The sequence below is a fragment of the Biomphalaria glabrata genome, chromosome 7 (genome assembly GCF_947242115.1).
Source record: "Biomphalaria glabrata chromosome 7, xgBioGlab47.1, whole genome shotgun sequence".
In the NCBI taxonomy this organism is placed as follows: Eukaryota; Metazoa; Mollusca; class Gastropoda; family Planorbidae; genus Biomphalaria; species Biomphalaria glabrata.
The window spans coordinates 18,520,107-18,545,919 of record NC_074717.1 but is presented as its reverse complement, the minus strand read 5'-3'; the positions used below and the strand labels follow the sequence as shown (position 1 = coordinate 18,545,919).

The following is a 25,813-nucleotide window of genomic DNA, read 5'->3' as shown; positions in this document are numbered from 1 at the left end:
ATTGTGTGTGGAATGTAAGAAATTTAGAGTTAATCTATAAGTACAGAGATGTGTACTATTGTGTGGAATGGAAGAGATTTAAACTATCAGAACAGAGATGTGTACTATTGTGTGGAATGGAAGAGATTTAAACTATCAGAACAGAGATGTGTACTATTGTGTGGAATGGAAGAAATTTAGAGTTAATCTATAAGTACAGAGATGTGTACTTTTGTGTGGAATGGAAGAGAGGATGACCTATTCCTTCCATCCGTTATGCTGCATAAAATCAATAAAGCAGTCTCATACCGAACATCCATCAACTGAAATAAACTTAATAAAAGGTATTGATTCACATTGATCTGTATTGATTCTGTCTGAAAAACGGCATGCAATACGGAGATGATCTAGCAGACTTCCATTAAAATTAGGCCGACATCAACTTGTCTAGGCTCCGGACTTATAAACTTGAAAGTAAGAATTCATGTTTCTATATACTAAAATTAGATTTATCCACATGGTGACAAAGTAAAGAATCTGAATGTACATGTCAAATATTTATTCTAATATTAACAGATACTCTGAATAGATATCTATATTTTGATTTGTTTATTTTGTACTCAATTAAATATTTACGAATAAAATTGTCCTCTATCTTTCTCTTTCTCTCATATAAGTTCACAGACTCTTACAGCCAAAACTTTTGGAAAAAATATCCTTATATTTGTCTGAGTTTAATTTTTTAAAAGTTTCTGTTCTTTTTTTTTAGCGGCCGCGATTAGTATTGTGTGGTCTATCTGTCTGTCCGTCCGTCCCGTTTAGATACGGTATCTTAAATTAGAAAAGAAAATGAAAATCGGACATCATGATATTTTAAGTGTGCACTCTTTTTTTAAACTGCCATATGAAATTTGTAGTAGTGCTTACAAGTATAGTAAATTAGCAATAAACAACAGTGCCTGATCAACACACAAATGGGTTGGCGTCGCAAATGAAACGCATCTCGATACAACGTTTTATATAAAAATGTTTACATCAATTTTTCAAATGAAAGCAATTTCTTTTTCGTTGATACAGATTTCAAAATGACTGATTTCCCTCAACCTCCACCTTACGAGAAGATTCAACGGCACCCTCATACTCAGCCAAGTGCTCCGCCGCGGCCACCTTCAACTAAAGCTCCACGACGCCCACCGTCAACGAATGCACCAAGATTTCCACCTCACAATCCTCCTTATCCACAAGCACCTTACCCTTATATTGTACCATATCAAGATGGATACCATCCATATCCAGGTAAGCTCTAAGCTCGTTTCTTCACCTTATCAACAAGGTTAAAATATTTATCCACCTGGTTCTATACTTAAACCCAGGACTTATAGTGTTTGAGTACACGTATTTGTTGTAATCATTATCCAGCTAGAAAAAAAACACAATGTTAGTCTCATACGGAGTAGTGGATTTTTTTTTAGCAATTAATATATTTTAAAGTCATTGCCAAAAAAGTTTTAGCACCCTATTTTGGGGTTCAAAATAGCGTAACAATTGTGCATCTCGAAGACTAATTTACATGGATTACTGAGTTATCTAACAAAAGGACACTTGTACAAATCGCCCTTACTCTAACTAGAGTGAAAAGTCAAGTAGTTTCGTGATTTCTGATGAAAAGTGTGTGTCCTCGGCAAGTTAAAGTCATCGCATCAAAGAAGCGTACCAAATTAGAACATCATCAAGCGGCCAACAAGGCCTGCGTAAATATTACGAATATTTTATAGTAATACTAAAGTCTACAGATACAGACGAACATGCACGTGAGTACTGCTGTATTGTACGATAGTTTACACTCAACAAACCCTGTACGAGCCGTGTATACATTTGTAGAGGTCGCCACTGAGACCAATCGCTGGGCTACACTGTTTGAAACGCATTCAGTTCAGTTTTTTTTTTAAAATAAATTATAGGAGTATATTCCTATGGACAGCTCTGTTTACAAGAATCTTGAAATTTGAAATTAATATTAGCATTTTTTTCCCGAAAGGGGAAAGACACTATTAGTATAGTGGAATGTCTGTCCGTCCGTCCCATTTAGATCTCGTAAACTAGAAAAGATAGTGAAAATCCGACATCACAATATTTTAGACCATTCAAAGTTCTGATGCAATGGCTACTTTTTGTCTTTTCTGAAAGCGAAAAATCTAATTTTTTAAATCACTTATGCAAGCAGTTTTTTTTTTTCATAAAAATACACCACTTTTACAACTATTCACTATTAATAGTAACAAACACGTGAGGCTCTTTATTAGGGGAGACGACTATATACCATATTTTTAACACATTTATGCAAACGGTTGTAGATTTTTTGTCATTTTAAAAAAATATTTTATTGTTAAGTTAATGTAAGTTCTGTTATACTAAGTATTATATTTACACATAAAAAATGTTTACTATTTTTTTAAAGAGAAAAATCTATTTAGTATGCATATAAGTCAGACATAATTTTGTTTTTGATGTTTTTTTTTTAACGGATATGTTTTTTTCTTAGGAACTAAATGACACATCACTATACAAAACATTAAGATCAATAAGCTATTCATTATAAGATATCAGTTGCACTAGGTTCACATATAACTTCACATATCCTTTGGTCTGCTGGACCGCTGGGGCACCACACAAGATTTGTTAACCTTTTTTTTCCCATTATTTTCTGTCATTTGTCTTTGATAGAATTTCATTCTGAAAATATTGAATACTGCCTTTTTACCTGCCTGGGTGGACCACTTAGGGGCCCGATTTTCAGTTTGTGTTTCCCCAAAACCTGTCTTTGTAACCTTGCTTTTTCTTTTTTTTTCCCATCATCTTTTAGATTGTTAATCTCTTTGATTACTCATTGTCCTGTCATTGTTATTGTACTTGTCCTTTTCATAGATATTCTTATATTTATTTGTATTGTCATTTGCATTTTTAAAAGTAATCTCTCATGGCCATTGCAAGTCTATTTTCTTGTCAGTTATGAATACTTACCAAATAAATGACTTCGTCAGTTAGAGTGAAAGTAAAAAAAAGTATTTTTTAAGTATTATTTATGGCCTACATTAAGAACTGATTGACAAAGTTGAGTGCCCATCGATACGTGACTACGTGACTTATAGTTGACTGATGCGGAACTTGCTACAACTGTAAGATTTTTCTTTAAAAAACCCAACTAATCTGAATTGTCCTTTCTTAACCGAATTCGGCTTTTTGAGTTAGTGCCCCTAAATAAGACTTTTTTTTTTCTTACTCTATTTCAACGAGTTGTTCAAAATATTTCTTGCACTTTTGTTGCTGCTTTTCCAAGGTTTATATTTCTTTTAATTTCAGCTTATTACCCACAACCAATGTATATGCTCCAGCCACCAACATCACAGCAACAGCAGTCGCAACAGGTACAGACAGCATTCGTGTTCAATTTATAGATAGAATTTCAGCTCTCCATGTATTGGCTCCTTCTCTCTGGTCCACTAAGACTAGTAACTAGTTCTTCGTACCTTTATAAACGTTTGACTTGCCCCTTCCTCTCCCTTCTCTTCTATCAACATTGAAATACACTTAGTGTGTAAGTATCTGATCCCAAGGAACGTTTCTAAGAAATAAGAAAAGATAATCTGCTGAAAATTGAAGTTTGAAAATAAAACTCTTGATTTAGAATGTTTTGTTTTCATTCTAGACAAATGTCAGTGTGACCTATGGTCAACCAAGTACTCAAGTTGTTGTTGTGTAAGTATCTTCTCAATATCTGAGACTATACCAAGTCATTTAGTATTGCAGTCAGAGTCATACAGGTTTCCAGGAAATCTTGTTTTGTGGCTACAAGCAGAGTTCAGTCGTTTAGAATGAAGGTATTCTTGGATGACGTAAAAATGCTCTTAATTTTTAGACTTGATGACAGGCCCTATGATGTATCCACATAGACTTCAGAATTTAATCTCATAGGTCTTTAGAAGAAACAATTTGGAGTTTATTTATTTATTTAGTAGTTTTTACTTTCAGTTTCTTTCAGTTGTTTCCTAGATTATTGATTGCTCTCCCCTTCTTGGTTTGTTTCACAAGTAATATCAATATCATCAATGTAATCAATACAAACGTCTGCAGGATCTAACACTTTGGAATGTCTCCCAACCATTGCATTCGATTGGAATGTGTAAAGAGCATGGGCGTAGCCAGGGGGGGGGGGGGTTCTTGGGGTTCAAACCCCCCCCCCCCCCCCCGAAATGAAATCCCCCCCCCTTGGGGGGGGGGGGAGAGTCGGAATTTAGTGACTGATTTTTTGCTTTGATTTTGTTTATTTTAGTTGAGATTTTAATACTAAACCATCACTTGCCCTAGCAAAACCAAAGGGGTTTTAAGTTTAAAACCCCCTAACAGGGGGGTTCGAGTTTAAAAACCCCTACCAGGGGGGTTCGAGTTTAAAACCCCTACCAGAGCGATTCGAGTTTAAAAACCCCTACTAGGGGTTTTGAGTTTAAAACCCCCTACCAGGGGTTTTGAGTTTTAAACCCCCTACCTGGGGTTTTTGCAGTTAACTCCCCCTCTTCTATAAAACAAAACAAAAAAAAAATGCAAACGAAAATCCCCTAATTCCAAGAGCACAGTTAAGGAAGATTTTGATTTTAAAACCCCGTCTAAAATTTACGATAAACCCCCTCTTTAATATAAAAAAAAGCTAATTACGCACTCAAAATGTTATGAGCGTAGATAAATGGGTTTTACCTCTTTTTAATAATAAAAAAAAAAGCAAATTATACACTAAAAATGTTATGAGTGTAGTCTATGGGGTTTTGAGTTTAAACTCCCCTCCAGTGGAGTTTGAAGCTAAAAAGTACCTCTTCAATATAAATAAAAGAAAATTACTCACTCTAAAATCTATGAGCGTAGTCAAAGGGGGTTTGAGTTTAAACCCCCCCGCCATCTTCAGTGTAAGAAAAAAAGCAAATTACGCACTCAAAATGCTATGAGCGTTGCCGAAAGGGGTTTTGAGTTAAACCCCCATTCAGAGGGGTTTGGTGCTAAAAATACATCTTCAATATAAAAAAAAAGCAAATTACACACTAAAATTATTTGAGCGTAGCCAAGCCAATCGGGGGTTTTGAGTTTCTTCTACAGATGGCTTTTTTTTTTAAAGTTTAAAACCTCTTCAGATGGTTTTGAGTCTAAGATCCCCCTACAGAGCATTTTGAGGTGGAAAACCCCCAACAGAAGATTTTGACGATAAAACTTCTCTTTTCGATATAAAATCTAAAGCAAACTAAAGTCACTTAATTCCAAGAGCGTATTCAAGAGAGGTTACACATTTTTTACCAGTGGCAGGGCTCCATTAATAAACTGCAGTGAATAGTCATCTACCGAAATCGAAAAACACTAAATATAGCTCAACAAAGATGGCTAAGACAGATTTTAGGAGTCAGTTATAGAGATCGGATCTAAATCTAAGAAATCCTATGCCGAACTGGGGGTCGACCCCTTAGTAAGATTGTGAGAGAACGACGCATGAGGTTTGCGGGACATGTTCTCCGACAAAATGAATTACACATAAGAAGAGTTGCAATGATATCATAGTACAACTTGACGCCACTCATTCATGGAAGTCCTCATGGTAGGTGGGAAGAGGCTTCAGACATTACCAGTGACAGATTTTTATGGAAAGTGCTTGACGTCAAATGCTCCGAACGGCGTGGGAGGCTCTAAGTCAGTAAGAATAGCACATTAGGTTTTTAAAATAAAACTTTTTAATAGCATTAAAATGGACTGTAGATACCTCAGAATTTGCATTTTGTTGGCTTTCCATACCAGAAATAGTGCTTGGCGGCGGGGCTTCGCCCCGCGATGGGGAGCTCCTGGCTCTCCCCCAGATCCCCTTGCTAGTAATGGCGGGGAGTCTACAATTTTATGGAAACAGTTGGATGGCAAATGCGCCGAACGACGAGGGAGGGTCTAAGTCAGTAAGAATAGCACATTAGCTTTTTGAAATAGAACTTTTTAATAGCAGGAAAATGCACTGTAGATACCTCAGAATATGCATTTTGTTGTTTTTCAATATCAGAAATAGTGCTTGGCGGCGGGGCTTCGCCCCGCGCTGGGGGAGCTCCTGGCGCTTCCCCAGACCCCTTTGCTAGTAATGTCGGGGAATCTACAATTTTTTCACTAACTCATGGAAGAACCTATTCTAGGGCACAATAAACGTCTTCCGAAAGAATAAAGGGTCAGAATGTAATAAAGATTATGTACACACACACACACATAAATACATACAATTTTTTTTTCGCGGGGGAGGGGGGGGGGGTCGGTGGGAGGGGGGGAAGAAAAAAATTCACCCCCCCCCAACCCCCCCCTCGAAAAAAAATCCTGGCTACGCCCATGGTAAAGAGTACATTGTTTTTTCTTCGTTCAAATGATTCTCACAGAGAAGTCTATCTCTAGACGTGATTTAATAATTTCAATCAAAGAAGTCTATCTCTAGACGTCATTTAATACGTTCTCACGGAGAAGTCTATCTCTAGACGTGATTTAATAATTTCAAACAAAGAAGTCTATCCCTAGACGTCATTTAATAAGTTCTCAAGGAGAAGTATATCTCTAGACGTCATTTAATAATTTCAAACAAAGAAGTCTATCTCTAGACGTCATTTAATAATTCTCACGGAGAAGTATATCTCTAGACGACGTCATTTAATAAGTTCTCACAGAGAAGTCTATCTCTAGACGTCATTTAATAAGTTCTTACGGAGAAGTCTATCTCTAGACGTCATTAAATAATTTCAAACAAAGTTTATCTCTAGACGTCATTTAATAAGTTATCACGGATAAGTCTATCTCTAGACGTCATTTAATAAGTTCTCACGGAGAAGTCTATCTCTAGATGTCATGATAAATCTAGAAATAGACTGTCTCACTCATGGGCGTAGCCAGGATTTTTTTTCGGGGGGGGGGGGGTTTAGGGGGGGGATTTTTTTTCTCCTCCCCCCATGCCCCCCTCCCTCGCGAAAAAAAGATATTTGTATATATGTATGTGTGTGGGTGTACATAATCTTCATTCTTTCGGAACACGTTTATTATGCCATAGAATAGGTTCTTCCTGTAGTTAGAGGAAAAATTGTTGACTTCCCGCCATTGCTACCAAGGGGATCTGGGGGAGCGCTAGGAGCTCCCCCAGCGCGGGGCGAAGCCCCGCCGCCAAGCACTATTTCTGGTATTGAATGCCAACAAAATATATATTCTGAGGTATCTACAGTGCATTTTCCTACTATTAAAAAGTCTTATTTCAAAAATTAATGAGCTATTCTTACTGACTTAGACCCTCCCGCGCCGTTCGGCGCATTTGCCGTCAAGCTGTTTCCACAAAAATCTGTCACTTGGTAATGTCTAAAGCCTCTTCCCACCTGCTCTGAGGACCTCCATGATTGTGTGACGCCAAGTTGTACTAGGATGTCATCGCAACTCTTATTATGCGTAATTCATTTTGTCAAAGAACATGTCCCGCAAACCTCATGTGACGCTCTGTCACAATCTTACTAAGGGGTCGACTCCCAGTTCGGCATAGGATTTCCTTGATTTAGACCCGATCTCAATAGCTGACTCCTAAAATCTGTCTTAGCCATCTTTTTTGAGCCACATTTAGTGTTTTTCAATTTCGGCAGATGACTATTCACTGCACTTTATTAATGGAGCACTGCCACTGGTAGAAATGTGTAACCTCTCTTGAATACGCTTTTGGAATTAGGTGACTGTAGTTTGCTTTTAGTTTTATCGTCAAAATCATCTGTTGGGGGTTTTAAACTAAAAAATCTCAGGACCTTGTTTTTTTTATTTCAAAACCCCATTTAGCTACGATCATAGAATTTGGTAACTGTAGTTTGCTTTAGAGTAATATTGAAGATAGAGGTTTTCCACCTCAAAACGCTCTGTAGGGGGATTCTAAACTCAAAACCAACTGGAGGAAAGGAGTTTAAACTCAAAAACCCAATTGGCTTGGCTACGCTCAAATAATTGTAGTGTGTAATTAGCTTTTTTTATATTAAAGAGGTATTTTTTAGCATCAAACCCTTCCGAAGGGGGATTGAAACTCAAAACCCCTTTTGGCAACGCTCATAGCAGTTTGAGTGCTTTTTTTTACATTGAAGATGTATTTTTTAGCTTCAAACCCCGCTGGCGGGGGGTTTAAACTCAAAACCCATTTGGCTACGCTCATAGATTTTAGAGTGTGTAATTTTGCTTTTTTTTTAATTGAAGATGTATTTTTGTATCCTCAAACTCCACTGGAGGAGAGTTTAAACTTGTAACTGAGTCAAAACCCATTTAGCTACGCTCATAACATTTTGAGTGCATAATTTGCTTTTTTTTTTCAAATTGAAGAGGGGGTTCATCGTAAATTTTGGAGGGGGCTATAAAATCAAAATCTTCCTTAACTCTTGGAATTTGGGGATTTTCGTTTGCATTTTTTTTTCTTTTGTTTTATAGAAGAGGGGGATTTAACTTAAAAAATTCCTGGTAGGGGGTTTAAATCTCAAAACCCCCTGTTAGGGGTTTTAAACTCAAAACCCCCTTAGCTGCGCTGAGGCAAGAGATGGTTTAGTATTAAAATCTCACCTAAAATAAACAAAATCAAAGAAAAAATCAGTTACTAAAGTCCGTCTCCACCCCCCGTGGTAGGGGGTTTTAAACTCAAAACCCCCTTGTAGGTGTTTTTAAATCAAAACCCCCTTGGCTGCGCTGGGGCAAATGATGGTTTAGTATTAAAAATCTCACCTAAAATAAACAAAATTAAAGCAAAAAATCAGTCACTAAAGTCCGTCTTCCCCCCCCCCCCGGGGGGGATTTCATTTCGGGGGGGGGGGGTTTGAACCCCAAACCCCCCCCCCCCCCCCCCTGGCTACGCCCATGGTCTCACTGTTACTGTCACAGAGATAAGATACAACTCACATTGTTGTTCTCTCCAACTTTTTGGTATCTCTTATATTTTGAATTTTGAAACAGCTGAATTTTGGTCTAGTTTTCGATTAGCCTGTCCATACAGCTTTAAGATTAGGTCATTTTTTTATGAAGAAGTGGTCCATGCAGCTTTTGGGATTAATGAGTTTTCAGTGCAGTTTTAAAAAATTGATAACTTTGATAGTCTGTAAAAGGGTATTCACCACCAGTACATCAGTACACCAGTACATCAATAAACCAGTACATCAGTGCATCAGTATATCAGTACACCAGTACCTCAGTATATCAGTACATGTGATTATCTTGGTCCTAGTAGATGAACTAAATGTCCACCTGTTTCCCCAGGAAAGAACAAATCAATCACCTGCTCCATTGTATCATCACCTTGTTCTTCCTACCTTGGATCATCATTTGGATCTGTGTGGTGAGATTTGGTTTCCTTTAGAAATGTACAGGCTAAGACTAAGACATAAACAAAACGAGAGATTGAAAAAATTTCGTTGAAAAGGTTTTCTGTTCACATCAAGAAGTTTGCTGCAAGATTTGACTCGATTAAAAAAAAAAACACAAAAAAAAAACGCTATTTTAAAACAGAGTTCAACTCTTTTAGACGTTTTTAACCGAGACCATAGCCACAGGAAAAAATAACATAGGCTCTTACCGGCCCTCATAAAGTTTAAAAGTTCACATGAAATATCTATGTACCAGTCATTTCATTACGTTGTGAAGAGTACATATAGAATAGATGAAGAGTGTGCAAGTCACGAGAAACTGAACTTAAGCCAAGTCTGTGTTTTAGCAATGAACGAAGTCATTTTGTTTAGAATAAAACTCATATAGACTAGCTCATGAATTTAAACAATTAGGCTTAAGCAACACTAAATTTAATTAATTCAATAAAAAAAAAAGACTAATCTGAGCCACCATGTTTCATCGGCCTCTCCCTTAGACTCGTGGATGTATCAGGTCTACAGTTCTTTGTTTTAAACTCGTCACGCATATGATGACTCTGAGCGCATACCAAAGATCTAAGTTTGTTCCTTATATGTTCTATGTATACTTTGTTAAAATACAAATACAAAATTTTTATGTGACACATTTAAGCTTTAATCTTTTTTTTTTATTTACTACAGTGTATTTGTGACAACTAAAGCTGGCTCTGGAGGAAACAATTCAGTTTACGACTGTCACACAAGATTTTGTACCAATATGTCAATTGGCTGACTTAGTTCTAGATACTAATATTTATTAACATTTTATTTAAGGAAATTATTTGGTAAAGGGACAAAATTCTTATCTAATTCTATTGTATACTACATAGGTCTAGAAAAGATTAGTGAACTGTCATTGATATAAATATCATATATATTATATATATACATATACACACACACACATAGGCGTAGCCAGGGGGGCGCTTTAGGGTTCAACCCCCCCCCCGAAATAAAATGCCCCCGGAGGGGGGAATCGGAATTTAGTGACTTATTTTTTGCTTTGATTCTATTTATTTTAGATGAGATTTTAATACTAAACCATGACTTGCCCAAGCGCAGCCAAGGGGGTTTTGAGTTTGAAACCCCCTACCAGGGGATTTTGCAGTCAAATCCCCCTCTTCTATAAAACAAAATCGGAAAAGAATGCAAACGAGAATCTCCAAATTTCCAAGAGCATAGCTAAGGAAAATTTTGATTTTAAACCCCCCTCCGAAATTTACGATATTCCCCCCTCTTCAATATAAGACTATCCAAACATCAGTCACCAGATTCTATGATCGTAGCCAAGAGTGGTTTGTGTTTAAAACCCCCTTCAGCGGGGTTTATAGCTAAAAACCACCTCTTTAATATAAAAAAGCAAATTACACACTCAAAATTCTATGATTGTAGCCATAAGGGGTTTTGAGTTTAAATCCTCCTCCAGCGGGGTTTGAAGCTAAAAAAATACCTCTTCAATATATAAAAAAAGCAAATTACCCACTCAAAATGCTATGAGCGTCTCCAAGCCAATGGGGGTTTTGATTTTAACCCCCTCTTCCAGAGGGCTTTTTAAAAAAGTTTAAAACCCCTCCTGAAGGTTTTGAGGTTAAAAACCCCCATAAAGAGTTTTGAGGTTGAAAACCTCTCTCTCTTCAATTTTATTCTAAAGCAAACTACAGTAACCAAATTCTATGACCGTAGCTAATAGGGTTTTGAATAAAAAAAACTCCCTAGATTTTTTAGTTCCCCCCCCCCCAAATGATTTTGACGATAAAACTTCCCTTTTTGATATAAATCTAAAGCAAATTACAGTCACCTAATTCCAAGCGAATAGCCATAGAGGTTAAAAATTTCTACCAGCGGTTGGGCTCCATTAATACAGTGCAGTGAATAGTCATCTGCCGAAATTGAAAAAGTCTAAATGTGGCTCAACAAAGATGGCTAAGACGGATTTTAGGAGTCAGTTATAGAGATCGGATCTCAATCAAGGAAATCCTTTCCCTATTTGGGAGTCGACCCCTTAGTTCGGTTGTGACAGAGCGTCGCATGAGGTTTGCGGGAAATAAATTACGCACACTAAGAGTTGCGATGACATGGAGGCCATTACGAGGACAGCGCAAACGGGGACATCCTAGTACAACTTGGCGCTACACTGTCATGGAGGTCCTCAGAGCAGGTGGGAAAAGGCTTCAGACACTGCCAGTGACAGATTTTTTGTGCCGCCCAATGCGCCGAACGACGCGGGAGGATCTAAGTCAGTAAGAATAGCACATAAGGTTTTTGAAAAAAAAAAAAATTTAATAGCAGGATAATGCACTGTAGATACCTCAGAATATGCATTTTGTTGGCATTTAATACCGGAAATAGTGCTTGGCGTCTGGGCTTCGCCCCGCGCTAGCGGAGCTCACAGCGCTCCCCCAGACCCCCTTGCTGGCAAGGGCGGGGAATCTACAATTTTCCCACTAACTCCAGGAAGAACCTATACTAGGTTACAATAAACGTCTTCCGAAAGAATGAAGGGATTAATTATGTACACACGCACACACACATGAATTTTTTTTTTGCGGCGAAGGGAGTATCCCCCCCCCCCCGAAAAAAAATCCTGGCTACGCCACGCCCATGTATATATATATATATATATTACTTACAACGATTTTAATATTTATAAGAACAAAGCATTATGTCTTTTGGTTTCTTTAGTCTATATAATGGAAATACAATGAAGTAGTTGTAGAATCTAGATGTTGTTATTTTTAATTATTAAACACAATTCGATAAAATAGTTGTACTTGCATTGATATAGAGAGTGTGTAATATAAATCTGATTACAACAGATACATTACAAATAATAAAATTTTGAAGAAAAAATCGTGTATCTACAACTTTGAATAAACACACTTTATTTTATTTAATGAGTCTCTTGTTTCATAAGTACTTTGACTGCAGTTAGATAGAAACAACGAGTTCAGCTTGTTATGTATTTACATCATAACTTGTTTTATTTGTTCAAACATTGTAATAAATAAGGCTACAGTCGAAATTCCCGAATATGCAAAACGAAACATTTTTATACCGATGGAAAGCCAGAGAAAGAAGAAGAGATCCTGATAAGAAGTGAGAAAGGGGGATCGTGCATCGCATATCATAGGCGAACATTGTTGTCTTCTCACCGAGGGCCCTCTTTGCATGAAATAACCGGCAACAGAATAAATGTTGACTTCCTTGATTTAGAATCAAACTCTCATGACTTTTGCCGCGGGAGATAAGCCAACATATTCTGACGTATCTTATCTTCTTATCTTATATAATACAGACGTTACTTCAAAAAAGAAGATGATTACGTCCTACGCGTCATGCATTTAGTCATGCATATTAAGCAATGTCTTAAATTCTGCCAAGTCACTGGTTTTCCTGGCTAGCTCAGGCAACCCATTCCATGCTCTAATAGCACTAGGGAAGAAGGAGTATTTGTACAAATTTGTCCTAGCATATGGGACGAGGAATGTGCCTTTATCTTTGTGTCTTTCAGAGTATTTTATTAAATTTTGTTTTTGTATTTGAAGATTATGGTTCAGTGTTTTATGTATAATTGCTACTTTACTTTTGAGTCTTCTGTCCTGAAAGTTTTCTAAATTTAGTGATTTTACTAAAGGTGTTACTCTAGTCAAATGTGAATATTCGTTTGTTATGAATCTCACTGCTCTATTTTGTGTCTGTTCCAGTTTCTTAATATTTTCTTGAGTTGAGGGGTCCCAAACGGAGGATGCATATTCTATTATTGGCCTAACCAAGGTTAAATAACATTTTAGTTTTATGTTCTTATTTGATTTATAGAAATTTCTTTTAATAAACCCTAATGCTTTGTTGGATTTTTTTTTATAGTTTCGTCAATATGTGGATTCCATGACAGTTTTTCATTTATTATAACACCTAGGTATTTTGCGTTTTTAGTCTGTGTTACTGGTTTGCCATGAATAAGATAAATGGAATTAATTTGTTTTAGTTTTTTTGTTACTCTTAACAACTGACATTTTTCTGGGTGGAAAAACATGCTCCAATTTGATTCCCATTTCTGTAATTCATCTAATTCTCTTTGTAAAATATCTGTGTCTAGTGTTGTTTTTATTGTTCTATATATTATGCAATCGTCTGCAAATAATCTGACTTTTGTTCCTGAAGTAATGCAATTTGGTAAATCATTTATGTAAATTAAAAATAGTGGACCCAAGACTGTTCCATGGGGTACACCTGAGTTTACTGTTATCGGTGTTGATTTAGAGCTATTTATTATTACAGTTTGTTCTCTCCCTATCAGAAAATCTTTAATCCACTGATGCAGTGGACCATTAATGCCGAAATAATTTAATTTTTTTAAGCAAACTATGGTGGTGAACTTTGTCAAAAGCCTTGGAAAAAATCTAGTAAGATAGCATCAATTTGTTCACTATTATCTAAACCTTTTGAAAAATCATCAATTAGTCCTATTAGTTGTGTTTCACATGATCTATATTTCCTAAAGCCATATTGGTATGGTGTGAGGACATTATGTTTGTCTAAGTGGTTTATGATGTTGCTACATATTATGTGTTCTAGGATTTTACATGTGATGCTGGTAAGTGATACTGGTCTGTAGTTTCCTGGGTCAGATTTTTCTCCTTTTTTAAATAGGGGGGTGACATTAGCTTCTTTCCAGTCCTTTGGTACTCTGCCCTGGTTAAGCGATTCCTGAAAGAGTATTTTGAACACTGGGGCTAGCTCATCGCTTAGTTCTTTGAGTAATCTAGCTGGAATACCATCAGGTCCAGACGCTTTATTTGGTTTGGTGTTGGCTAATAGTTTTTGAATTCCATTTTCTTGTACTACTATATCTTCTATGTTGTCTACTTGGTTCAAATTCAGTAATATGTCTCCTGGGCCTGAGAATGCTGATGCAAAGTATTTGTTTAGGACGTTTGCTTTAGCTTCATTATCATTATGTATTATGTTATGTTCATCTTTTAATGGCGCTATGCCTGTTGTTTCCATTTTCTTAGACTTAATGCATGACCATAGGTTTTTGTTGTTATCTTTAGATATTACATTGTGTGGTGGGTTTGGCACAGAAGACAACTAAATTCTAAATGATGAAAGGAACTCGTAGGGCGATTCCAAACTGTTTATTATATACTAAAGACCTGCCAAAGGCAAACATAAAACATAATTACACATGGGCATAAACTAAACATAATTAATAGGCCTAAATGGTTAGACCAAGTTGTACACACAACATCAGGTCTAAATACTACATCAACAAATAGAAAATCTAATAATGTAAGCCAATCATCTCTTATCAGAACATAAGGAGGGATAGGAGACATCACAAACATTATACAAATTAATGACAAAGTAATTCTCTAACAAGATGGACATTTAACATTCTATATAAACTACTAATTAAAATTACAATCTAATATAAATAAATAAAATGTAATTACCTGCAGCCATCCATAAACACATGGTGTAGAACCAGGCACAAACAGGGAGTGGAGACGTCGTAGGTCCAGTAACTTACGGACACTACAGCGACAAGAGATGCCGGTCGAATGGACAGTGCCCACGTTGGTCTGCCTTGTTAAGCGCGGACACAAGGTGCCATCTAGGGGGAAGGGTCACGTGGATATCGGGGTGGCCGGTGTTTTCTGAAAAGGTATCCACTCCACTACAAGTGTTTATGTATTCACTCTGCAGCTGTCTGCTTACTTTTTGGGTAAGGTGTTTAATTTTTATATACTTTTTGTAAACTCTTTCTGCCTTAGTTTCCTTAAATTTTCTATACAGGTTTTCCTTCTGTTTACAAAGCTTCTTTAGTCTATTATTACACCAGCATTTATTTATTTCGTTCCAACGATTTATAGTTGGTATATGATTTTCTATAATGCTTTTAAGATGGTTTTTAATGAAATTCCAGAGGTCATCGACTGGTTGGTTAATGTCTTTTTCTAATAAGAATGTTTGTTGAAAGTTTAATGCAGTATGAGAGTCAAATATTTGATAAGAGCAACAAAGACAAAATACATTACAGGCTTTTTGTTTTCAATATGTTACAAAATATCAAAGACCAAAAGATTAAGTGCAAGTTTAAACAAATGAGCACAAGAACATTTTTTTTTTTAATTTGATCCAAAAACCAATAAAACATGTCGAACAGGAATATTGTACAGGAACATTACCAACGACTGAAATGATTAGAGCGAGGCACATCTTAGACAAAAACAATATAAATAAATAAATATTCACATATGGTTATATTGTAACAATATTCACATGACTGTTTCAATGCTAAATACGAAAAGACTGTAACATGTTTATTTTCCATGGTTGAAATGGTTTAAACTCAAGAAAAAAACGACACATCTATAAACAGATGTGTAATTACATCACGGTCTAGAAACAGTTGTAATGCATGTGTAATTACATCACGGTCTATAAACAGATGTAATGCATGTGTAATTACATCACGCCTATAGACAGATGTAATGCATGTGTAATTACATCACGGTCTAGAAACAGATGTAATGCATGTGTAATTACATCACGGTCTATAAACAGATGTAATGCATGTGTAATTACATCACGGTCTATAAACAGATGTAATGCATGTGTAATTACATCACGGTCTATAAACAGATGTAATGCATGTGTAATTACATCACGTTATAAACAGATGTAATGCATGTGTAATTACATCACGTCTATAAACAGATGTGTAATTACATCACGGTCTAGAAACAGATGTAATGCATGTGTAATTACACAACGGTCTATAAACAGATGTAATGCATGTGTAATTACATCACGGTCTATAAACAGATGTAATGCATGTGTAATTTCATCACAGTCTATAAACAGATGTAATGCATGTGTAATTACATCACGGTCTATAAACAGATGTGTAATTACATCACGTTCTATAAACAGATGTAATGCATGTGTAATTACATCACGGTCTATAAACAGATGTAATGCATGTGTAATTACATCACGGTCTATAAACAGATGTAATGCATGTGTAATTACATCACGGTCTAGAAACAGATGTAATGCATGTCTAATTACACAACGGTCTATAAACAGATGTAATGCATGTGTAATTACATCACGGTCTATAAACAGATGTAATGCATGTGTAATTTCATCACAGTCTATAAACAGATGTATTGCATGTGTAATTACATCACGATCTATAAACAGATGTGTAATTACATCACGGTCTATAAACAGATGTAATGCATGTGTAATTACATCACGGTCTATAAACAGATGTAATGCATGTGTAATTACATCACGGTCTAAAAAAGATGTAATGCATGTGTAATTACATCACGTTCTATAAAAAGATGTAATGCATGTGTAATTACATCACGGTCTATAAACAGATGTGATGCATGTGTAATTACATCACGGTCTATAAACAGATGTAATGCACGTGTAATTACATCACGGTCTATAAACAGATGTAATGCATGTATAATTACATCACGGTCTATAAACAGTTGTAATGCATGTATAATTACATCACGGTCTATAAACAGTTGTAATGCATGTATAATTACATCACGGTCTATAAACAGTTGTAATGCATGTGTTATTACATCATGTCCATAAACAGATGTAATGCATGTGTAATTACATCATGTCTATAAACAGATGTAATGCATGTGCAATTACATTACGGTCTATAAACAGATGTAATGCATGTGTAATTACATCATGTCTATAAACTGATGTAATGCATGTGTAATTACATCACGCCTATAGACAGATGTAATGCATGTGTAATTACATCACGGTCTAGAAACAGATGTAATGCATGTGTAATTACATCACGGTCTATAAACAGATGTAATGCATGTGTAATTACATCACGCCTATAGACAGATGTAATGCATGTGTAATTACATCACGTCTATAAACAGATGTAATGCATGTGTAATTACATCATGGTCTATAAACAGTTGTAATGCATGTGTAATTACATCACGGTCTATAAACAGATGTAATGCATGTGTAATTACATCACGGTCTCTAAACAGATGTAATGCATGTGTAATTACATCATGTCTATAAACAGATGTAATGCATGTGTAATTACATCACGGTCTATAAACAGATGTAATGCATGTGTAATTACATCACGGTCTATAAACAGTTGTAATGCATGTGTAATTACATCACGGTCTATAAACAGTTGTAATGCATGTGTAATTACATCACGGTCTATAAACAGTTGTAATGCATGGTTAATTACATCACGGTCTATAAACAGATGTAATGCATGTGTAATTACATCACGGTCTATAAACAGATGTAATGCATGGATAGCAAAGAAACTCTATTTCTGATTAGAAAAAGTTAGATGACGTGTATCTAGAACTTCACTACTTCTTGATTTTAGTGCTGGCTAAATAAAAAGAACAGGAAGTGAAGCTATGAATTATAAAACTTCTTTTCTAATTTTGTATCAATCGCAACTTGAAAAATGACCACTTGTCAGGACTGAGTTCTGGTCAGCTGAAAAAACTGTTTAAAAAAAAAAGAAAAAAAAGTGAATGCAGTTAACATGGTTTTAAATCCTTATTAATGTTGACACTGGTAAAAATCAACATTCATGATGGAGCTTCTTCCACGCCACAATTTTCACGCTTTCTGAAATGGGGGAGGGTGACGAGGGGTACTTAGCGTGAAAAAAATTCTAAAAGGGGTACGCATAGGTCAAAAGTTTGGGAAACACTGACCTAGTGTATCTTATTCATTGTCGTGTTGCTACACAGAACTCAATCTAAAAATAGAACATTGCTGGTAACTTGAAGAACGCAGAACAATAGGCGCATAGAAGCCATATTTCCAATCTATGGTACGACAACCAGTCTTCACAAACACATTGATGTTATATTGCCTCTACAGTAATTTCTTATTAGGTAGAATCTAGTTGCTTCAAATAGACCTCTATTATTGTCTTGTCAAGTCTGAACGTGTGCTTCAATGTTTTAGTCATTTTTTGTTTGTTTTCATGATTGTCAGGAATGAATGACGACTACCAGAAGTTTGATGGCTAGTGGTTGGACTCAGAAGAAATAAAAAGTTATGTGACAGAGTCCAGTTGAGTGACCGGTTGTGTGCCCGGTTGTATGCCCATTTTGAATCTGAACATGTCAAGCTCTTAGAGTTTAATAGGACCTATGACCAGAAGTTGATGCCTACCGGCTTCCAGAACATCCACTATCAACTGCGACCTTAAGTCACTGCCACCAGCAACAGGTCAGGTTGCGACAATCTCCCAGTCCCGTTTGGAGGGAGGGGAGATGTCTTTACCCTGCAAAGCGACCAGGCTTGTTTCATGGCATATCTTGAGCAGCCTGCGACCTTTCTGTCTCCTGGCTACCTAAAACGGGTGACTTAGCATTAAAATCTCCTAGGCCCTAGGATGATGTTCCCACTGCGAAAGGGCTAAGCCAGTATGAATGGCACTTCTAACTTGGAGGATTATATAGATGTATACATGTGAATGAACAGCATACCTTATTTGTATATCCAGCGTTACTGTGACTGTTAGTATCGTACAGCCACGCAGTCATCTTAAAGGTTGTTGATGGAAAGCGGCTCCCCAGTTTGTGCTTGAGCCTGTGATTAATCACAGGAGTGCTGGTATAGAGAGTATAGACGACGTATCGGCTGCTGGCGTTAGTGGCCAGTTGTTTCACGTCTTACTGAAATACCTCTTGGTTTAAGAATGATTCTTGGGTGCTGACCCGTTCCCCAAGTATTTTCTCAGGTGGTAACTGACTTCTCGAACACAAACTCTTTGTTGCCATAATGTGTACTTGGATACTGGCCTTACCAGCGTTTTGAAATAGCTGTATCTAACATGAGAGAGAGAGAGAGAGAGAGAGTGCCCACGGAGGGAGGCGAACTGGTCGCACCATAGGTCGCACAGCAGCTTTATACCCTGAGCTGGTTCCCAGGCCTGCTGAACAAGATTGCTTCCTATAAAAAAAAGTGCAGTTTTTAAAGACCGTTTTTCGCAACATTTGGGACTGTCAGGCAGTTTAATGCAAAGCTGTTCTCTCTGAAAAAAAGGACCCCCTCAAGGTTTAAGACTCGCTCTACAACTTTTCACCCCCACATACTTAGTGCAGAGGCTTCTATAAATGCTATGTTCTCCCACACATGGAGAGCAGATGCGTGTAGTAAAATGTTGACTTATAGACCTACCACTTAAAAACAAACGTGCCAACAGAGTGGGGTAACCAAGATGAGAGCTGGAACTACCTTCTGTGGCATCAACACAGTGGGAAAAAATGCACTTTTGTAAAAGCAGACAAACGTTTTATAACAAATGGTTTACTGTATCTGGATATCTAAAATATAATATGAATAGTTATACGTGTATATATATTTGGACCTCAATATATATATTTGGTATTAGTACTATTATATGGTATTGCCACGTGCTGACAAAGGGCGCAAAGGAAGTCTTTCTTTTTAAGGACAAAAAAAGTCGATAATATTTGCATTGTGATTCCATATTAACACTATCTGAAGTATACATGAGGTAAACACGACATTTTAAAGCCTACCAACGTTTAACAAATTGAGGGACGACTTTTTATCTTTTGAATAACTTTTTTTTTTTTTTTGCCAAATCGCTTAGCAACAAGATCGATTCAAAAGGTCCTTTTAAAGACATTTCAACATAATTTTAGAGCCTACTACTTTGTTACGTCAGGACATACACATTTCTCCTGACTAAAGTATCCTCATTCTACTGATATCTTGTGTGTACGTATAACAGGTCTGATACGAGAAGTCTTACCAAACACGAGGATGGATAGACGTAGCTCTAACCCTTTACAAACTTGCATGTAATACTGCGGCATTACTGCCTCGAATATCTCATTCTCTTATGTATCGACCAGTCTTTAAAGTTGTTGATCTGTAATGTTTATCTAAACGTGTAATCTTATGGACTGTAATAATCTCAATTATGGCTTTGACACTACACAAAGGATCTTGTTTGTTCACGTTAGTTTACGCTCTGTTAACTGCAGTGTAGAAAAACGAAATAGGCCTACATGGACATCCAGCCCATTTACACGCAGTCAGAGCCGTGTCATAATGAAGGAAGACTTAAACAAGCAAACAAAAAAAAGAGTATTTAAAAAAAATGCTTATCTAAAGGAAAGAACCGCTTGGTGAATTTTTAGCGGCCCCCGTATGTGGAAAAAGCCGCTATTAGGTTGTGCAAAATGTCCGTCTGTCCGTCTGTCACACGCAGATCTCGAAAACTAGAAGAGATATGAAAAATATTATTTCATCATTAAATGCAGCTTGAAAAGTTTAGGTGCAACGGCTACTTTTGGTTTTCTAAAAGCAAACCGTTTAATTTATAAAATTAATTATGCAAGCGATTTTTTCATAAAAATACACCAATTCTAAAACAATTACGTAAATGTAAGGGAGGCAATGTTACAATATGCTAACAAAGCTGAACAATGCATGTGTATTTTTAGTATCACTAAGTCAAATATATTTATAAAATGTACAAGAAATGTTTACAACAAATATAAATAATAGTTAAAGATTTTTTTTCTTCTGGTCAACTAGCTGCTATAATTAAAAAAGAAAACATTTCTGTTGGTTTATAAAGGCTAATAATGCACTTTGTATGTAAATATCACGCACATTTTTTTAAATGGACTTTTTATGCAGCGACTTTCGTGCAGTAGCGTAACGTCGCAACATGTGATGGTGCTAAACCAATTCCTTAAACTTTTTAAAAAAATCAGATTTTATTTATTTTTTTGTTTAGTGCCCCCATCCGAATAAAAGAAGCTTATTTTTGTGCGTTTTGTCAGTTGGTCGGTCTGTCCGTCACGATCAGATTAGCAAATAACACTAAAGGCTATTGTAAATCTGATTTAACCTTTAATTTTTCACTCAGAAATATTGCAATAGTTTTAAGTATCTATAATAGATTGTTCCGGATGTTTGTGAAAAACAAATCAATGCCAGCGAATATTTGTTTGCTCTTCTAACTTATATTAGATTTTATTTCCTTGCTTAAACGTTGCAATAAACACATCATCTTTAATACATTGTTCCGGTTTTTTAATGTAAATAGCATATAAATGCTAAATAAAAATATCTATACTGATTTATATTTCATTAACTACAAAGTTGTTCCCAATATTGTTTTATAAAAAATAAATCATGTCAAATGATTGTTTGAAATTGCATAATTGACTAATATTACACTTATATTCTTTGACACTACTTCACTATAGTTTATTTATCAATATCCATTGTTCCGAATTTTTTACTTAAAACAAATTTATGTCAAATAATTTTTTTTTTTAAATATCGACAATAGGTTGTTCAGGATTTTAAAATAAGAAAGTAATTTACTAGAAACGATTTTTGATAATCACTTTTTAGACTTATTTTACAGTTAATTTTCTTGCCGAAACATAATACAATTTGTTTAATCGGTAAAGAATGTTCCGGATTGTGTTTCGAAAAAGCAATCGACCTACATTACTTTAATTTTCTTACAAATCGTCGCCAAAAATGATCCGAATTTTATATGAAAAATCTAATAACGCTAATAAATGTTTGAAATACCTCTTCTAATAAATAAAACAAATAATTTTCCCATTTACGAAAATTAGTTGTTCCGGATTTTTTATGAAAAATATTTTAACTCTATTTATGTAAAATCGCACTTCTCTCTTACACTACATTAAACTTTCTAGCTAAAATGTTAGAAAATCTAATTATCGTTAATATTATGTTCAGATTTTTAAGGAAAAAATCTTCCTAACACCAAAGTATGTTTTGAAAATCTCTCCATAAGGCTATGGTACATCTAATTTTCATAACAAACCATCCCACAAATTTAATTAACGGTATTTGATTATTCTGTAATTCTTATTTTCTCTCACTATAAATATATAAACATCCGGAACAATCTATTATAGAAACTTAAAACTTACGCAATGTTTCGGAAGGGAAATTAAATTTTAATCAGATTTTCAATAGCTTTTAGTCTTTTTTTTTTCTCGCTATTAACATGACGGACAGACAGACTGACAGATAAAACAAAAAAACAGCGTCTTTTATCCTTTTAAATATATGTTATATACATATTTAGTCTAACTAGCCCATCAAATGAAATGCTTAAAGATCTCACTCGGTGCAATTATGTCTATGAACCCTCGAGAAGCTGCTCGTAAAGATGACATTTCTTAGTCTAACTAGGCTGTGTGACGTATTGGATTTTTTTCCTTTGACGTCATATGGAATTAATTCTTTAAATGAAATGCTAAAAGAAATCACTCGTACACCAATGTCTATGAACCCTCAACAAGCTGCTCGTATAGATGACATTTTTTAGTCTAACTAGGCCGTATGACGTAGTGGATTTTTTTCCTTTGACGTCATATGGTATAAATTATTTAAATGCTAAAACAACTCGGTATAGTAATGTTTATTAAACCTCGTAATGTTACTCGCATTTTAAAAAGACATAATAGCTAGAGTTAGATCTAATCTAGATTTTTTACACTAGATCTAGATTTTTTTCTTACACTAGAGCTAGACTTTAAAACTAGATTTAGATTTAAATTCTAATTAAAATCATTATAGAATCTAGATCTAGAATTTCTTGGTCTAGTTTTTTAGAATGTTTGATGTTTTACATGTTTCGGATGTTCCTTCAGAGTTGTAGTCCAAACCTCCCGTAGGACGACGGGGAATGGGAGCGGGCAGGGTTTGAACCTGGGACCATCGATGAATCCAAACGACAGTCCAGCGCGCAAACCGCAATACCAGACAGCCATGATTTAGACTAGATCAAGATCTATAATTTAAATTTCTAGGCTTAAAGTGTAGATTTTTATTTCTAAAGTCTAGATTGTCAATATGTCAATATTGCAATGTTATAAAATACTAAAACTAATATCTACTATTTTAATATTTCATATTGCAATTAGTCTATTAATTGATTATCTAGAGTTTTTTTTTATATAAATCTTATCTAAATTACTTCTACATTATCCCAAATATATATTTTAGATCTAGATCTAGTAATTATAGAAATTGAGAGTGATAAATTAGTAGTTTAATTTAGGTAGATCTACATCCTCATTCTAGTTCCATTTAAATGAAAATGCTCAATACCAAAAGATAATCTAAAATCGCTCTTCTGACATATTGTACATCTCGGTAGTTGTCATTCCGTAATGTGTAGGTATATTATTAATAGTAGAATATTAGTTTGTAACCAGTTTGTCATTAGATTAAGATCGGTCGTGCGGTTGGCGCGCAGGACTGATTATCTCTACGGTCTCGGTTTCATACCCTGCTCGATGCCATCCTCAGTCGACCAGCGAATATGCGGATCCGACAGGGATCCGTCTTCCACGGGGGCCGCCTCTGAGTTTGTGTGGCAACACAAACTCTCTTTGTAATCTTGTTTGTTATTGATTCGTATATTGTCATCGACTTGGACGCAAAATTTCAATCGTATCCGAGAATGGGAAGTGGAAGTAAAAAAGATGACAAAACGTAATAAGGCGATTAAATCTATATATCCATCTGCATCTCTCATTAAGTAGCATTTATTCCCCTTATTTATATATCAAACAGAATAATTATTTACCAATAATTAATTAACTAACTGGTTCATTTTTTGATTGCTTCATGTCTTGTCAGGTACACTAAATAATAGTGCACGGTTTGAACTTGATCCGAGAAAGGTAAGTGGGAGAGACAACATGTTCAAACTTTGAACCAGGCAGACAGATTGAGTAGATATAAGCTTTGACAAAGGAACGTTTCGGTACAAAACATTAAAGAAACATATCTAAGCACATGCTAAGAAGAAATCCTTTGATTGTAGACACATAGGCTACTACGTTCAAGCAGAGTCCTTCATTGGACTATCTGACTGCTAGGAAAGATGTTGACCAAATCTAGTCAAAGAAGAGAACATTTGTTGGGATGCAAGTACTTGAAATACACGAATAATCAAATCTTCTAAATTATAAAAAACAAAAAACAAAGACAGTTTGTGTGGAAACACAAACTGAAAATCGGCCCCCGAAGTGGTCCACCCAGGCAGGTAAAAAGGCAGTTTTCAATATTATCAGAATTAAATTTTATCAAAGACAAATGACATAAAATAATGGAGAAAAAAGGTTAACAGATCTTGTGTGGTGCCCTAGCGGTTCAGCAAACCAAAGGATAGGTGAAAGTGAATGTGAAGTTAGATGTGAACCTGGCCTAAATGATGTCTTATAATGAATATCTAATTGATCTAATTGTTTTGCAAAGGACCAATCTCTTATTCCTCAAGAATAAAACATTTCCGTAAAAAAAAAATACTCCCCCCCAAATTTTTTTTTTATTTGGTTAGGTGTTCTATAGTGATACCACGCTGCTGCAGTTCACGCGATAATATGAAAAACTACTTATAAATTGTTGTTTTAAATTATGTCTGACTTATATGCATACTAAAAAGATTTTTTCTCTTTAAAAAATAATAAACATTTATTGTATGTTAATATTTAGCATAACAGAACTTACATAAGTTAACAATAAAATTAAAAAAAAAACATTTTTGACAAAATCTACAACCATTTGCATAAATGTGTTAAAAATATGATGGATGGTTCTCTCGTCTAATAAAGAGCCTCACGTGTTTGTTACTATTAATAGTGAATAGTTGTAAAAGTGGTGTATTTTTATGAAAAACTGCTTGCATAAGTGATTTTAAAAAATTAAACTTTTCGCTTTCAGAAAAGAAAAAAATTAGCAGTTGCATCAGAAATTTGAATGGTCTAAAATATTGTGATGTCGGATTTTCATTATCTTTTCTAGTTTACGAGATCTAAACGGGACGGACGAACAGACGGACAGAGAGGCCACACAAAACTAATAGCGTCTTTTCCCCTTTCGGGGGCCCCTAAAAACCACTTTGAAACTGAAAAAAAAAAAAGATCTTTTTATCTTTTTATCTTTTTAAACTCGCAAAACACTTTTGAAAACAACAACAACAACAACAAAACATTTCATTACAAAAGTTACTCATGTTTCTAGATCGGACAGTGTAACAAAAATAACTCCATTGAGGCAATTGGACGAGGTTTAACGGTACAAGTTATCTGACTATAAAATAAAAGGTCGACTTTAGTGTATCGGTATCACAAATTTAAAAAAAAACTGCTAAAAATTAGTTTGGTTAAAAGTTTTTTAATTTTTTTTTTCTTTTATGTGCTTTCGTTACTCTCTCTCTCTCTCTCTCTCTCTCTCTCTCTCTCTTCAACGTCTATTACACCACTTCCCCCAGCTCTTCTTCC

The 25,813-nt window shown here is 35.4% G+C and overlaps 1 protein-coding gene across 2 annotated transcripts; it reads left to right on the top strand.

Moving 5' to 3' along the window:
• The first annotated feature begins 358 nt into the window (after nt 1–358).
• Nucleotides 359–10,354, top strand: LOC106059241 (nematocyst expressed protein 4-like). 2 transcript variants are annotated; one of them, XM_056034542.1, is made up of 6 exons: nt 359–453; nt 1,057–1,275; nt 3,340–3,404; nt 3,686–3,735; nt 9,289–9,367; nt 10,077–10,354. In XM_056034542.1, the coding sequence occupies exons 2-6, from the start codon at nt 1,065–1,067 to the stop codon at nt 10,092–10,094; spliced, it is 423 nt and encodes a 140-aa protein (XP_055890517.1). In that variant the 5' UTR covers nt 359–453; nt 1,057–1,064; the 3' UTR covers nt 10,095–10,354. The 2 variants fall into 2 exon arrangements, with proteins under 2 accessions (XP_055890517.1, XP_055890518.1); XM_056034543.1 differs by lacking the exon at nt 3,686–3,735.
• The last annotated feature ends 15,459 nt before the right edge of the window (nt 10,355–25,813 follow it).